This window comes from Lithobates pipiens, unplaced genomic scaffold, assembly GCF_037356315.1.
Source record: "Lithobates pipiens isolate NorthernLeopardFrog02 unplaced genomic scaffold, aLitPip1_a1.2 Scaffold_25, whole genome shotgun sequence".
NCBI classification, from domain to species: Eukaryota; Metazoa; Chordata; class Amphibia; order Anura; family Ranidae; genus Lithobates; species Lithobates pipiens.
Window position 1 is genome coordinate 179,716,397 of NW_027507787.1, and position 18,010 is coordinate 179,734,406.

General features: G+C 43.0%; 1 protein-coding gene across 1 annotated transcript in view; it reads right to left on the reverse strand.

Annotated features, from left to right (window-relative positions):
• Positions 1-18,010, reverse strand: part of KNDC1 (kinase non-catalytic C-lobe domain containing 1) — a 289,084-nt gene that overhangs the window by 187,081 nt on the left and 83,993 nt on the right. The window contains exons 6-7 of the mRNA XM_077455239.1: positions 12,119-12,990; positions 6,401-6,515 (exon numbers count right to left, since the gene is read on the reverse strand). Of these exons, the coding sequence (XP_077311365.1) occupies positions 6,401-6,515; positions 12,119-12,990 (987 nt within the window). The remainder of the gene's footprint in view (positions 1-6,400; positions 6,516-12,118; positions 12,991-18,010) is intronic.

Here is an 18,010-nt window from a genome sequence, read left to right on the forward strand (position 1 = left end):
CTTGCGGAAAGGGGCATACGTTACGCCCCTTTCCGCAGAGAGCTATCCCGGAAGTGGGTGCAGTTACCTGGATTATCCAGGTAACTGCACCCCCCTCCCCCCTGAAAGGTGCCGATTGTGGCACCGGAGGGGGGGAGGGTTCCGATGAGCGGAAGGTCCACTTTAGGGTGGACCTCCGCTTTAATGAGATTAATACATTGTTTGATACAAATCACTCAAACATTTTAAGATTGCTGTTCATAAGAAACATTAATAAGATCCCAACAGAAAATGTTAATTAGGACTTTTAAGTTACCAAAATTATTAAATGTATAAAACATAAAAAAAAGTATTGTAACAATTAAAACTCAGCATTAAAATCCATCAAACGTGTTGCCTGGGTTACAGATCACACAATACATATGTACATGTCAAGACATAGGGGATTATTTACGAAAGGCAAATCCACTTTGCACTACAAGTGCACTGAGAGTGCAGTCACTGTAAATCTGAGTGGTAGATCTGAAATGAGGGGAAGCTCTGATGATTTTATCATCCAATCATGTGCAAACTAAAATGCCGTTTTCTGTTTACCTTGCATGTCCCCCTCGGATCTACAGCGACTGCACTTCCAAGTGCACTCTCAGTGCAAAGTAGATTTGCCTTTAGTAAATAACCCCCATAGTGTACATGAACCAAATATTTTTAATAAAACAAAGTAGTAGAAATTAGGTATCTACATTCAATGCGTTTCGTCAATACCTGCTTCTTCAGGAAGAAAGGAAAAGAAAGATTTTTGCCTTATCTAGAACAGTAGCAACATGTTCACATATACTACCACCATTTAAATGCTGGCGGAAGGGATGACACACTGTTGGCAGCAAGGACTTATAAAAACAGAGACTAATGAGTGGGGGTGTTTTTCAATCAGAGCTATCCACCCCTTTCCCAGTTTGGTGTCACGTTGCACCCCCCTCCATGGTTTAAGGCTGAACACCTAGATCCACCTATCTCTGGCTATGCCTTCTATGTCTTTCTTCTAAATGGTGGTAGTATGAACATGTTGCTATTGTTCTAGAGAAGGCCAAAATCTTTCATAAAGAAGCTTGTGTTGATCTGAGAAACGTGTTGAATGTAAATATCTTATCTCTACTTCTTCATTTATAACAAAATATTCAAATGGTTCAATGAACACTTTGCTTTGACATGTGCATATGTATTATGTGATCTGTAACCCCAGAAACATGCGCGATGGATTTTAATACAGAGATTTAATTGTTACAATAACATTCTTAAGGTTTTATACATCATTTGAATCATTTTGTTACCTTAAAAGTTCTAATTTGCTTTTTCTTGAGGGATCTTGCTAATGTGTATAATTTTAGAGGACGTGGTACCTGCAAAAAGGATGTTTAACCACTAGAGGACCAGTCGCCGCAGTTATACTGCAGCAGGTTGGCTCCCCTGGGCAAATTGCCAAAGCTGTAAGTCAGCTGCTTTAAGACTACTAGGGGCGTGAGGACAGAGCAGATGCGCATGCCCGGCGGCTTCAATCGCTCCCGAGAGACAGACGGAGATCTGTCAATGTAAACAGACAGATCTCTGTTCTGTCAGGAGAGAGGAGACAGATCTGTTGTTCATACTAAGTATGAACATCGATCAGTCTCCTCCTCCAGGCAGTCCCACCCCCCTAGTTCGAATCACTCCCTAGGACACACATTCAACCCCTTGATAGCCCCCTAGTGTTAATCCATTCCCTGCCAGTGACATTTATACAGTAATCAGTAGCTATTTTTAGCTCTGATTGCTGTTACAGATTTGGGTGTCTGGAATGATCTGCATATGTGTGTCTGATCTTAATTTATATCAATGAAAGGTGCTGTATTTATGATCAGGAGGTAAAGGTATAAGTAGAAAATATATTCTCCTACACTAGTACGGAGGGCTTATTACAAATAGTAGTATTTCCTGGTAGTGAAATGATCTTGAATACCCCGCTGCCTAGGCTGACTAGGGGAAGTCCGAAATGCTATATAGAAAAAAGAAAGGAAGGTGCGTGGCCTGATACATGAATCATATAAAAGTTTATATTATAATAAACAAATGAGTTAATACAGGGGTAGATGCTAGGTATTTAAAATGAAAATAATAATAATAGATAACGACAATGATGTCACTAGCTGGACTGACATAAAAGGATACCCATATAAGGGATAAAATGAAGTGAATAGTTGGCTAACACGTTTCTAGGGTTTTCCTCTTCATCAGCTATTTTTAGCTCAGATTGCTGTATAAATGTCAATGGACCCAAAAAAGTGTCAAAGTGTGCGATCTAACGAGCATACATATTTGCTAGCACACCATGGATCGACAATTTTTCATCCAAAAGGTTTAGTGGAAAGAATCACATCACAAAAGAAAGTGCAACGTTTCGGAGCCGCGCAGGATCCCTTCGTCAGGCACAGGACCCAACTGGTAATCGCTGCAGCATCCACTACTTTATGAGCCACAAATACCAGGAACGTGTGTGATAGGAATATCGATTTGAAAGTGTGCGATCTGTCTGCCGCAATGTCACAGTCCCGCTAAAAATCACAGATCACCGCCATTACTAGTATAAAAAAAATGAATAATAAAAATGCCATAAATATATCCCTATTTTGTAGATGCTATATCTTTTGTGCAAACTAATCAATATAGGCTTATTGTGTTTTTTATTTTTATTTTTTTTATCAAAAATAAGTATAATACATATTGGCCTAAACTGAGGAAGAAATTATTTTTTTTTATGTTTTTTGGGGGGATATTTATTATAGCAAAAAGTAAAAAATATTGTTTTTTTTTTTTCAAAATAGTCGCTTTTTTTTGTGCTACGTATATAAAAAAAAAAAAAAAAAAAAAAAAAACAGGTGATCAAATACCACCAAAAGAAAGCTCAGTTTCTGGTAGAAAAAAGGACATACATTTTGTTTGGGGACAGTGTCACATGACCGCGCAATTGTCAGTTGAAGTTGTGTCACTCCTCATTTTTGACCTTTGTCTTCTTTCTCATTTTAGCAGTCACCTCACGTTAGCCCAATCTTGAACTTCCCCTGCTGAGCAGAGATTTAGAAACACTAAGACCCCTTTCACACCGAGGGCGTTTTGCAGGCGCTATAGCGTTAGAAATGGCGCCTGCAATCCGCCCTCAAACTGCTGTGCCTTTGTCTCCAGTGTGAAAGCCCCGAGGGCTTTCACACCGGAGCGGTGTGCTGGCAGGACGTCAGGAAAAGTCCTGCCAGCAGCTTCTTTGGAGCAGTGAAGGAGTGCTGTCCATCACTCCACCACTGCTCCCCATTAAAATCAATGGGGCAGCGCTGTATTACCACCGGCAAAACTGCGCTATTGCGGTGTATTGCGGGCAGTTTTAACCCTTTCTCGAAATGCGCAGGAAAATCCAACGGTAAAACGCCGCTAAAAATGGCGGCGTTTTACCGCCGATGCTATAGGCTCGGTGGTGTGAAAGGGGTCATAATGAAGGGTCAGAAGTAATTGCATAGAACATAGATTATCTACAGATATTTTTTAAAGACAGACAACTCTTGGAAGGGTCCTACTTCAGGGGAAAGAGCAGAAGCTTTTCCTGAGTATTAAAAAAAGATAGTAAGGACAGGGCCTCTAATGAGTAGGTCACAACTTCACAATACAGTAAAATGGTTCTATCAGAAATAATACAATACTTTCTCACACAACCCAGTACCAGGCCTGGGTTCTGATGTGTGCCATTACGTCAAAATGAGTCAATCATCTGCCAGCAATACAAGTCTTTTGTACAAGTGGTACAAATGCCCTCTGTCAGCGTGTTGGCAGGAGACAAATAATAAAGGGTCCCATTTTCAAGCCAGGAGGACAGCAGACACACGAGCAGGATTTTCATTCTTTACATGAACTTGTCGCTGACTGTCAGCTCGCTATAATTTATAGCTCAAATAAATACACAGCATATGCAGATAGCAGTGTTATTTATATCATTACTCATTAGCAACAGAACATACCATATATATATATATATATATATATATATATATATATATATATATATATATATATATATACATATATATATATATACACATATATATATATATATATACACATATATATATATATATATATATATATATATATATATATATATTTATATATATATATATATATATATATATATATATATAGACCAGAACAAAATGATGGTAGGTGCAATTTTTTACATGATAATTCTGCTATTTATCAAATCTATATTTTCAAATAGGAAAAAAAAAGTGACATTCAAATACATTTTAGTGCACACAAACACAATATAATACCTAGTTTTTGGTAAAATATAAAAGATGAGGTTGTATTTAGTAAATAGATACCAAATATTTTAAGCTCAAAATAGTTCATTGGCAACACTTTAACCACTTCAGCCCCCAGAAGAATTTACCCCCTTCCTGACCAGAGCACTTTTTTGCTATTTGGCACTGCATCACTTTAAAGTGGAAGTAAACTCCCCTATCGTTTTCAGCCAAGGAAGCTGCCATCTTTGCCTCTGTTTAATCTTCAACTGCTATAGTGCTGCACATGTGATTCGTTATGACACCAGCCATTGGATGGTTTGATAGTTTGGCAGAGAGCACAGCCAATGTGCAGTTAGCATTCCCGGCATGCCTTTTTTTTTTTTAACAGTTTAAATTAATAGGTTTACTTCCACTTTAACTGATAACTGCGTGGTCGTGCGACCTGGCTCTCAAACAAAATTGACGTCCTTTTTTTCCCACAAATAGAGCTTTCTTTTGGTAGTATTTGATCACCTCTGCGGGTTTTATTTTTTATGCTATAAACAAAATAATAACGACAATTCTGAAAAAAATGCATTTTTTTTAACTTTTTGCTATAATAAATATCCCCCAAAAATATAATAAAATTTTTTTTTCCTCTGTTCAAGCCGATATGAAAAAAAATAAATAAATAAATAAATAAATCACAATAAGCGTATATTGATTGGCTTGTGCAAAAGTTATAGCGTCTACAAAATAGGGGATAGATTTATAGCATTTTTATTATTTTATATATATATATATATATATATATTATTCTTTTTTGTTTTTATTAGTAATGGCGGTGATCTGCGATTTTTATCCTGACTGCGACATTATGACGGACACATCGGACAATTTTGACACATTTTTTGGACCATTGGCATTAATACAGCGATCAAAATTGCATTGATTACTGTAAAAATGTCACTGGCAGTGAAGGGGTTAACACTAAGGGGCGGTCGAGGGGGGTATGCCCAAGATATGACTGCTTTTGGATTTTAATCTTTCCATAAAGAGGCCTTCAGCGGTGTGCAGCTGTCCAGGATTTTTCCTTCCTTCCTAATTTGAGCAGAGCCAGCACCTGCAATATCGCATAGGACGGGTGTCTTCAACAGGTCAGGAGCTTTTGAGCTGCAATTTTTCTTCCACACATCTATAGTGCTTACTTGTCTCTCTCTAAAGTGTCGTTTCTTCCTGGTGCTTCGTTCCTCTGTTATCAGCATGAGTCACTTCCGAGAAGTTTTCCTGACACACGAGATTACATGAGCTAAAATTTGTGTCGGGGAGGGAGATAACCACACAACTTGTCTATACAGAATACAGCTCTGCATGTTCCTTCGTTCCTCTGCCTATATGGAGGGGTGTCCCTTTGCTCCAATCAGCTCTCTCACAGTGTAACTGTAGCTCTCCACCCCCTCCTCTGTACTCCTCACAGATGCAGAAAGATTTTATCACAAATTAGCACTTTGAAGGGGTGCAGGGAAGAGAAGACTGCAGTAAAACAAGTAAACTTATGTAGGAGGATTGGTGTTATCTCTGCGTATCATCTGTGGTTATTCACTTCACTGGGTATATGTGAGGGTTTACAACCAAGTTAACTTTATTAAGGGGGAGACAGGAGACAATCCTCCTATGTGGTACCATAGTGAAGGTGACAAGTTCTCTCCCCCCCCCCCCCCCCAAGCGTCCAATTGATCACGAATGTCAACTTAGCACTCTGTTGAAGCTGATAGAACACATTGACAGCTCTGAACCCAAAAGTGCTCAGAGCTGAGCTCATTCAGCATTAAATTACCTAGGTGGGTCAGCAAAATCCTGCTGCTCTCTATCCTGACACCAGCCAGGTTTAAACTGCCCAGTGTGATCAAAACCACACCTGACCTGATTTTGGGAACCCAATGCACACATGCTGCAGTTCCAAAGCATAGCTGTATTGCATTGGGATGACTTTCAAAATAATGGCATGCATAGTGCAGTACTATGTGTTGTGATCTTCCACACTTCTGTAAAAGAAAACCCATACAGTTAATTAATTTGAACATTTTTGAATATTTTGAACATTTACAAATGTAACATTTTACCTGGATAGTCAATGTAGGTCTTCAGTGTACACAGACACTCATGACACAATGTCCACAGTTCATCTTCTTGTAAAGGCTTCCCATAATTTATTAAAATGTCTTTAAGAGGAATCCACTGTAAAATAAAGAGGCAACCAAATGTAATCTCCATTATTATGTGTGTGTTACATACAGATTCATAATACTCATGCCCCCATACATGGGTGGAGACAGTATTATTGCACAATTCAGGAACCAGTTGAGTCAGAAGTTTCAGAGATGCCTTTCAAAACTAAACTCCTTAGGCCTCTTTCACACTAACGTCCCGTTCAGGCCCGCCTGTCAGTTTTTCAGGCGGACCTGAACGGGTGCTCCATAGAGGTCTATGGAGCGTCGGATGTCAGCGGTGACATGTCCGCTGACATCCGACCCGCTCCGAAAAAGTGTGACGGAGGAAAAAGCTATTTTTCCATCCGTCTGCGGATCGGATCGGGTGACGACGGGCACTGCGGTCCGTCGTCATCCGATCTCCCATAGGGGAGAGCGGCGCTGTGACAGGTCCGTCCCTGCGCAGTGTGCAGAGACGGAGCTGTCATCTCCCTGCTCAGCGGGGATCGGCGGAGTGATCCCCGCTGAGCAAACGGACATCCACGGGGCGGATCAGAACTGATCCGCCCCGTGTGAAAGGACCCTTATAGTCTGTTCTCCTTAAAATGTAATCTTGAGCTTTATTAGGTTATTAAAAAAAAGATGAGGAATGCATATATAAAAACATAATTTTTGAGGCAATGCACAAATGTGGACTTTCCAAATTTGTTGTTACAGATTGGGGTGTCTGGAATGATCTGCATATGTGTGTCCGATCTTAATTTACATCAGGGGTCATCAACCCCCGGTCCCCGGCCCACTACCGGGCCGTGGCCCTTCTGCAGGTGGGCCGCGGGTGCGGGCGGCCGCAAGACACATGCTGGGCTATGGGTATGAAAGCGGTGGATGGAAGAAGCGAGCGAGCGGGCGGGCAAGCAGAGATGATATCTCTCTCCGCCCCCTCTGCATCACCTGTCTTCCGCCCTCAAAGCCAGTCTGTGTCGGAGGTGCAGCGGGGAGCAGAGAGATGACATCATCTCATACTGCCTGCATCGCCGCTCTCCCCCGGCTCCTCGTGTGTGAAAACTTATGCTGATTCCTTGTTCAGCGGTGCAGATTGCCTGCCCCCCAGACAGCTAATCAGGGGTGGCAGAAGGGTGGAGCCAGAGACTGAGAGCCGAAGGAGTCCCGGACCCCCCTCTGCCAGATGAGACCAGCTGCAGCATGAGGAGAGAGACACCCTGCAACATCCAGAGGGGCGATCCCACAGAGATGTGACATCATCAATGACAGGTGAGCTGTGTGTGGGAGTACAGGTGAGGTGTGCTGGGACCTGTAGTTCACCCCCTCAGCTGTCTGCCTGACATACCACAAGGGGCGCTCCACTCACTCCGCATCTGGTGACAGGCAACGTGGCAGGTGGCAATCCACATCTTGTGGCAGGCAGTGTGGCAAGTGACATTCCGCTTCTAGTGACCGGCAGCGTGGCAAGTGACTATGCACATCTAGTAGCAGGCGACAGTAGTAAGTGACACACTCAAGGCTCCCACTGATTCTACAGTATGGCGAGTTGAACTATTTCATTTATTACTGCAATGTAATAATAGAAATAATACGGTTCAATCACCCTGACACCATATCAAGCATGGTGCCGTGATGATTGAATCACTAACACCAGCCATTGCCCGTGAAAAATCGCCGCCGCCGCTCCCCCGGGCCTTGGCACAATTTTCATCCACACAGCCGGTCCCCAGTGCCAAAAAGGTTGGGGACCACTGATTTACATCAACGAAAGGAGTGGTATTTATGATCAAGAGGTAAAGGTATAAGTAGAAAATATATTCTCCTGCGCTAGTACGCAGGGCTTAGTACAAATGGTAGTATTTCCTGGTAGTGAAGTGATCGTGCATACCCCGCTGCCTAGGCCGACTAGGGGAAGTCCGAAATGCTATGTAGAAAAAAGAAAGGAAGGTGCGTGGCCTAATGCATGAATCATATAAAAGTTTATATTTATTATAATAAAAAAAAATTGTTAATACAGGGGTAGATCCTGCGTATTTAAAATTAAAATAATAATGGATGACGAAAATGTTGTCACTAGATGGACTGACACAAAATGATACCCATACAAGGGATACAATGAAGTGAATAGTTGGCTAACACGTTTTGAGGGTTTTCCTCTTCATCAGAGCCTTGGTCTGGGTGTTATAATAGAGAGACAACTGGATGGGTGGTATAACTCTAGTTGAGTGAAGGTGTGTGTGTGTATGTATGTGCATTGTTTATTTATAAATGTATTATTATTATATATACACACACACACAGATATTATGTATATACACACATATACAGCGAATATATATATATATATATATATATATATATATATATATATATATATATATATATACACACACACATATACACATACACACATTCACTCATTTAGAGTTATATCACCCATTCAGTTGTCTCTCTATTATAACACACAGACCAAGGCTCTGATGAAGAGGAAAACCCTTGAAACATGTTAGCCAACTATTCACTTCATTTTATCCCTTGTATGGGTATCATTTTATATCAGTCCATCTAGTGACAATATTGTCGTTAGCTAGTATTAATTTAAATTTTGAAAAAGGAGTTTCTACCCCTGTATTAATTTGTATATTAAAATAATGCTTTATTCATGTATCAGGCCACGTGCCTTCCTTTTTTTTCCTACATATAATTTCTTGCGGTGTCAGATAACACTCATGTTTCAGTGAATTTGCCAAGTATACAGTATCTTATTGATCACGTTGATGATTATCAATCTTAAAATGGATCTTTAGTCAGAAAATTAAATTCCATTAGATAACTATACCTGCAAAAGGGGCCAGCATGAAGTGATGTAAAACATTAAAAATAGGGGTGCAACGGATCAAATAACTCACGGATCAGATCGTTCCTCGGATCAGAGTCATGGATCGGATAATTTTTTGGATCAGCAAATAATAATTGAATTTGCAAAAACCTGTGATTGTGGATATTACAGTCCCCACTGTAATATCCACAATCTCCCAACTGTAATATTGGCTGAGCATGGCTGGGTATGTCAGAGCATGGCTGGGTATGGCGAAGCTAGGCCTTTCCTAAGGCCGTGACCGCGGAGCACTCCGCGGATCGCGGCGTGTGCCAATCCGAGCGGGGTTACCTGTTCGGATCATGGATCGTGACGATCCGTTGCACCCCTACTGTCTTAGTCTGCTCTGTACATGCTCAGTTGCTCTCTAATTTTTTTATCACCAAGCCAAAAATGTAGAGGCTGATCTGCTAACAGCCTAAAGATTTACTGCTGCTCAGGGGCTCTGGGCTTCAGCAAAATGGCAGCCTCCAACAAGAACAGGAACAATGCTGAAGATAATTTACAGCACACTGATTTTGGTAGTATAATTATGTATGGGGAATGTATGTTCCTTGCTAAAGAACGTTATTTTTTATCAAGGATGTATGGGCAAAGTTCTGCTTTAACTGCCTGCTTAGTAAAGAGTAGCCATAGCTAGCTGGCAATTGGTAAAAAAGAAAAAAGAAAAAAAAAAATGCAGGCCCCGAATTTCCACCCAGCTCTGCAATTGGAGCTCACTGAAACATAGCACCTATAACTAACTAGAAAGTCATGCAGATTAGTGAGCTAATTGAACCCATTAAGCTTATAAAGCAGAGGTGATCAACATGTAGCCCTTGGAGTCCTCTGATGTGGCCCTCGACCTCAAACCAGGGAAGCACAAGCCCGGGTTGACAACCCATTGATCACAAACTGGGCTTGCCGACCCACTTTCCCAGAGCACCAGAATGCATTGAGCTGGCGCTGGCAAAGGAGGAAGCAGGCAACCATGGAGAGAGCAGGAGCCGGCAGAGTGATACTAAGTGCACTTCACCTGGGACACTTCTAGCAGCCTGGAGAGTGATGCCAGCAGAAGCTGAAAGCAGAAAAAGGTCACCGTATTAAACAACTTTTTCAATGGGCATAATAGCACCTATGAAAAGGTTAACAACTATTAGGTTGCTTGTACACTGCTCTGTGGGTGCAGTGCAGGAGTTTTTGTGTGCTTTCAGAAAATGCACCACACCCGCAAGATATAATTGAAATCTATGGCAAAAGCACAGCTAACCCACAGGGAAGCTGCAGGTGCACTGCGCTGTACCCGAGCTGCAGGTAAACCACAGCACAACACTGTGAAAGAAGCCTGAGAGCCGGTTCACACAACGGGACTTTCAACATGACTTTTGGAGGCAACTTGGACATGAGTTATAGAGGGCTCACGGATTCCGTTAACCCCCCCCCGCCCGCAGACCCCGACAACCAACGGCCAGGGTTGTCGGGAAGACCCCTTGTCCTCATCAACATGGGGACAAGATGCTTTGGGGTGGGGGGGGGGGGCGCGGCCCCCCCTTCCCCAAGCCAACCCCCATGTTGAGGGCACGCGGCCTGGTACGGCTCAGGAGGGGGGTGCTCGCTCGTCCCCATCCCCTTTCCTGGTCGGCCGGGTAGCGTGCTCGGATAAGGGTCTGGTATGGATCTGGGGGGGACCCCACGCCGTTTTTTCGGCGTAGGGGTTCCTCATAAAATCCATACCAGACCTAGGGCCTGGTATGCTCTCGGAGGGGGAACCTACGTCAATTTTTTTTAAATAAATTTGGCGTGGAGTTCCCTCTCGAGAGCTGATAATTCTGTGAGAGTCGCCTCCGTATAGACGGAGATCCGACTTGGAGGCGACCTCCATTGAAATCAATGGGTACCAGTCGCCTACAAGTCAGATAAAAGTAGTACAGGAACCTTTTCTGAAGTCGGGACGACTTCAGTAGTGTGCATTAAGATGGCTCTCATTCACTTACATTGATTTTTACATGTAGCGCGACTTAAGGCAACTAGGGGTGACCTGAAGTCGGATCTGAGTTGCCCCTGTGTGAACCGCCTCTTACAGTGGGCTCGGGACAGTAAGTGCTTGTTTACACTTGCAGTTTGGGGGGGTAATACCCCTAAGTTGAAATGTGTTTTTAACACACTCTACCAACCACTGCTGGGGCATCAGGGGTTGCAATGGTGACCCTGCTGTATGCTCCAGGGGGCCTCCCTTTCACACTCTATCTTCAATTTGGACAGGAGAGGTGGTGTGGTTGGCATATACAGGAACCGATCATCTCCATTTACCTCTTGCAACTGCTGAAAGCTGGAAAATGTTCGTTATGCTATTCAAAACAAAAATCTGAACCATTTCATTTCACAGTGGCCCACAACTAGTTACAGAATCACTTAAGTGGTCCTCGCTCTTCAAAAAATAAATAAAAAATTAAGCACCCGTTATAACGTTTTTGTTTATGAATACAGAACACAAAGGAGAAGGGAGAAGCAGAGACTTTATAATGAACAATTCTCCGTGAACACCTGCCAAGAACAAAGAGCACTCTAACCCAGACTAATGAACTTGAAGGAAATCTAACACAACAAAAACTGTCTTCATACATAAAATATGGACACCGATGGATGTACTACTTCTTCTAAAGAGATTTTAAAAGTTAAGTGAAAGAAAACGTATGACACAACTCCGTAAACATTTTAAAATATGCATGAGAAATAAAATGACTTTACTTTGGAGGAAAATGGAATTTTACCTGCTGCTCATCTTGTAAAGCATCTGGCTCTTGTCCATAGAAGTCTTCATCTAGCTCAGGACTGTTGACATGTCTTGAGACAGAGCCGGCATCATCCAGATAAAGAGGTGGAGATATCAGAGTTTGATGTACTTTGTGTTGTGTTCTATTTAACAGTGCAAATTCTGAATCCATTTCCTCAGAATACTTTTCCAGAGATCTGCTTTTACTTTCCATACATAGCATTTGCTGGTTTTCCTGTTCAAGAGCCATAACTAAATTTTCATAGGAAACTTGAGAATGGCATTTCGATTGTCCAAGAGGGGATAAACAGTTTGCATTGTTTGGCAAAGAGAGACAGGAATTGTCAAAAGTGACATGTTTCGACTGATTTGCTTGGCAATTGCTAGACTCTTCTTGGTCATCAATACTTTCATTTGGAGACAAACAACTAGGAACCGATGGCCAGCTTTTTAAGGTGACCAATTCTCCACTTGGTGGAGACGGGGACAAAGCGTGTTTGTCAACTCTGATAACCACAGGGGAGTTTTTATTTCTGCGCTGTCTTTTTAAAGAAAGTTTTGCGATTTCATCTTCGACCTTTACCCTGTCAAAGTTCTCAAACTTTTCAAATGAGGGCACTTTTGTCTTTTCCCGTTTGTTTTTCTTGAGGTGGTAGCCAAAAGAGTTTGGAGAGGAACATGGTTTATCCATTTTTAATTCGACTTCCCGCCATCCATTCTGAATTTCTCCTTCACGTGATGAGGTAGAATTATGATTTATGCAGCTTTCATTAACAGAGATGATATGGTTTGGCATTCCCTTTGAAATGGGAGGTTCTTTAATACTATTGTCCTTTTTGTTGATCTCCTTCCAGAGATTGTCCCAGCCATCTATACCGGAAGAAAGAAATACATTTTAAAAATATGTCTTGATAATGGCGTCTACTGCTGGTTAATGTCTTAAAGGTATTTAATGCCCTGTTGTACAGTTTTATATACACATTCATGGATTGTGGCTAGCTTGTCTTATTGATCTTCTGCATATTTTGAAATATTAAGGCCACAGACATTCTAGCCAACCCATACTCTCTATGACACACAGGTTTTTCTTCCAGGTAATAATCCCTTACTACTATTCTCAGGATTTTTAAACCTCAAACAAATAAATTGATGTTCTGGGCAGAAAGGTCAGGAGTATTGGGTAAATGATTCATAAATGCCACGGAATACTACATCATGATCAGCTGTAGTGCATCTTAAAGTGTCACTAAACACACATCATTAACCACTTGACCACTGGGCACTTAAACACCCTTAATAACCAGACCAATTTTCAGTTTTCGGTGCTCTCACATTTTGAATGACAATTACTCAGTCATGCAACACTGGACCTATATGAAATTTTTGTCCTTTTTTCACACAAATGGAGCTTTCTTTTGGTGGTATTTAATCACCGCTCGGTTTTTTATTTTTTGTGCTATAAAAGAAAAAATACAGAAAATTATGTAAAAAAATGAAATTTTCTTTGTTTCTGTTATAAAATTTAGCAGATTAGTCCACAAGCTATGGTGCCAATATCTGAAAATTGATCACACCTGAAGCACTGACGGCCTATTTCAATTCTTGAGACCCTAACATGCCATAAAATTACAAATACCCCCCAAATGACCCCTTTTTGGAAAGAAGACATTCCAAAGTATTTAGTAAGAGGCATGATGAGTTTTTTGAAGTTGTCATTTTTTCCCACAATTCTTTGCAAAATCAAGATTTTTTTCACTTTTTTTTTTTTTTCACAAAATTGTCATATTATCAGTTTATTTCTCACACACAGCATATGCATACCACAAATTACACCCCAAAACACATTCTGCTATTACTCCCGAGTATGGCGATACCACATGTGTGAGACTTTTACAGTGTGGCCACATACAGAGGCCCAACATGCAGGGAGCACCATCAGGCGTTCTGGAGCACCCAGGACAATTCTGACATTTCTCTCCTACATGTAAAAATCATAATTTATTTGCTAGAAAATTACATAGAATCCCAAAACATTATATATGTTTTTTTAGCAAACACCCTGGAGAATACAATGGTGGTCGTTGCAACTTTTTATCTCGCACAGTATTTGCGCAGCAATTTTTCGAATGCCTTTTTTTGGAAAAAAAACAGTTTTGTGCTTAAAAAAAAAAAAAAAAAAAACACAGTAAAGTTAGCCCAATTTTTGCATAATGTGAAAGATGAAGTTACGCTGAGTAAATAGATACCCAACATGTCACTCTTCAAAATTTCACACGCTCGTGGAATGGCGCCAAACGTCGCTACTTAAAAATCCCCATAGGCGACGATTTAATTTTTTTTTACTGGTCATATCTTTTGAGTTACAGAGAAGGTCTAGGGCTAGAATTATTGCTCTCGCTCTAACGTTCGCAGCGATACCTCACATGTGTGGTTTGGACACCGTTTTCATATGTGGGCGGGACTTACGTATGCGTTCGCTTCTGCATGCGAGCACATGGGGACAGGGGCGCTTTAAAAAAAAAAAAAAAATTAATTGTTCAATTTACTTTATTTATTTTAATTTGACTTTTTTTTCCCCCAAAAATAATTTTTTTGATCACTTTTATTCCTATTACAAGGAATGTAAACATCCCTTGTAATAGGAATATGGCATGACAGGTCCTCTTTACAGTGAGATATGGGGTCAATAAGACCCCGCATCTCACCTCTAAGCTGGGAAGCCTGAAAAAAAAAAAAAGGATTCTGGCTTTGATCATATTGCGAGTCGGTAGAAGCACCGGAGGGCGGCGGGAGGGGGGGGGGGTGTCTATGGCTGGGTATTGCAGGGTATCACCGACTATGGCTGGGTATCTCAGAGTATGGCGTTGCAGAGTATTACGTTGCAGAGCATTGCAGGATATTGGCGGGTGTTGCAGAGCATTGCAGAGTGTTGCAGGGTATTGGCGGGTGTTGCAGAGCATTGCTTAGTGTTGTAGGGTATTGGCGGGTGTTGCAGAGCATTGCAGAGTGTTGCAGGGTATTGGCGGGTGTTGCAGAGCATTGCAGAGTGTTGCAGGGTATTGGTGGGTGTTGCAGAGCATTGCAGAGTGTTGCAGGGTATTGGCGGGTGGTGCAGAGCGTTGCAGGGTATTGGCGGGTGTTGCAGAGTATTGGCGGGTGTTGCAGAGCTTGGCAGAGTGTTGCAGTGTTGCAGGGTATTGCAGAGTAATGCAGAGTAATGCAGAGTAATGCAGAGTATTGCAGAGTATTGCAGAGTATTGCAGAGTATTGCAGAGTATTGGGGGGTATTGGGGGGTATTCCACAGTAATGCAGAGTATTGCAGAGTATTGGCAGGGAATTGAGGGGTTAAATTTCGGTGAGCAGCGATGTGGGCACTGCAGATGCAGCCCACATTGCTGCTGACACCGATCTCTTCCCCCTCCGCTGTTCCGATCGGTACAGAGAGGGGGAGGGAGGAACCGGCGTCATAACATGACGCTGGTTTGTTTACAAGTGATCACTCCGTCATTTGATGGAGCGATCACGTGGTAAACGACCGCGATGAGCGGCCATTTACCGTGATCCGGGGGGCGCGCGAGAGCGGAATTCTGGGAGGACGTCATATGACGGCCTCCCAGAGTTAAACAACCGCCCTGTAGCCGTCATTCGGCTATGGGCCGGTTGCTAAGTGATTAAAAACTATCAATAAGGGGGGCACATGCGCGCAGCTCGACATGACGGACGCCTCTCATTAGAGCTCCGCATTCCCCGCAGCGGTTCCGGGCCTGTATTGAGCTATCGGTAGCGAAACTGACACACACCTCGCCGGTGCGGTCCGCCGATACCACCGTGCACCCCCCGGGATGGTCCTAACGGGTCACCGGGGTAAAGCGAAGGCGAAGCCTATCAAGGAAGCGCTCGCACGGGCCTCCTCCAAGATGGCGGCGAAGGCACAAGCACAGGCAGCCTCACAGCGTCCCAGCTCTTCCACAGACACAGCTAACCTGCACAGTGATGATGAGGAAGAGGAGTGCGGACCCAGCTCAGAGGACTTCCCAGCACTGCCAACTCCAGGTATGTCACAAGCAGACTTCCTCACCCACATAGAAAGAATGCTCCATAAGGCCCTTAAAGCGACCTCAGAGCAAATAACTAATAAGCTGACACGTGAAATACGCAAATTGGGACAGCGCACTGCTGACCTCGAAACCAGGGCTGATGACATGGAACTAACTCTCAGGGAACATGCCCAGGAACATCTGGCCCTCCGTGAGGAGAACTCTGTGCTACTTTCACGGCTTGAAGACGCCGAGAATCGCTCTAGAAGGTCCAATTTGCGCCTTCGCGGCATTCCTGAATCAGTGATAGATTTACAGTCTTTCACCACGGCCCTATTTCAAGAACTTTCCCCATCGATCCCGATCGAACGCCTGGAGTTTGACAGGATTCATAAGGCCCTGACACGCCGTCAACCTGAGGTCCCGCCGCGAGACATTATTGTGAAACTTCACTTTTTTAGATCAAAAGAGCAACTTCTCGCAGCTGCCCGAAATAAAGAGGACACTCTCACCTTCCAGGGCCACACATACCAATTGTTCACTGACCTGGCCCCCCTCACAATTGCAAAACGCCGAGCCATGAAGCCGCAGCTACAAATACTTATCCACCACCAGATTAAGTATATGTGGCGATTCCCATTCGCTCTCCACTTTACTTACAATGGTCAGCAATACACCTGTACCTCTCCGGAAGCTCTGCAACACCTCCTTGAATCTCTACATCTGACAACTCCGGATCAGCAGGCCGAGACTACACTTCCACGCACCCCTGCCCGCTTAACTCCGTATCCTCATGCAGCTACCCCCAAGCGGGACCCCAGGGACTTACGCTCACCGCGATCCATCCGGAAGGGTACACCAGCAAGGGCCTCTGCCGTAAGCCTCTCTATTCCTAGAGTCTTTGTACCCCGCTGAACTGTTCCAGTCACCCCACCACTGGCTTCCCTACCTTGCCCAGGTTCATGGGTACTCTGAGCCCTGATCTACCAGCTTGATTAGCCTGCCAAGTCTAATAGTCTCCTATGTGTTTGGAGAAAACATTGTTTTTGTTTTTTGTTTTTTATTGCTTGTTCCTTCTTTTTTCCCTCCTCAACGCCATGGCCTTTTCTGACTGTCGTGAGAACTTACCACTTATCCTCCATCGAGGTCCTAAGGCCTTAAGCAATAATTAGCTGAGGAGTGCTGATATACTGTACTCAATGGCTCTTCCCTAAGCCACCTTTAATGGTGACTTGGCTTTTCCCCTTTTCCTTCCCCCCCCCCCTACTCCCCTTCCCTACCCCCCCTTTTTCCCCCCCCCTCTCCTCCACACAGGGTTTGATAATAATGTTATTAGATTTAATGTTTCTATTCTCTATAGAGTTTATTGTAAGTTTGCTGCTTCTATTCTTACCAGAGTTGTTTTAAACTGCAATGCCATCTCATATGCTTGCACTGAAAATGTTATATTCTTCCCCGGTATGCTGCGGGGGATAGTCACTGCTCCCTCCCAACCTAGTGCGTTCTCTCTATGGCGGGGTTCCCGGTTGTAGAGACCACGCACTACAAAGTCGGGCGATTCGGATTTTCCCGTTTCGTACCAACCTTTTCATGCTTCGCCTTACGTACTTGTTCTAATGTTTTTCTGTTCTTCTCCCACTGTTCTTCCTCTTTTTCCCCACTTACCCCTCTCTGTCTTTGCTCCTCTCTATGGTCGGTTGGCCCGGGTGGATCCCGGACTTAGACATATCTTCTACCCACATCTGGACTTATGGCCCCCTTGAATATATTAACGTTAAATGTAAAGGGTCTTAACTCCCCCAATAAGCGGGTTAAAGCATTTCGCACCTTCGTATCCTTACAAGCCGGCATA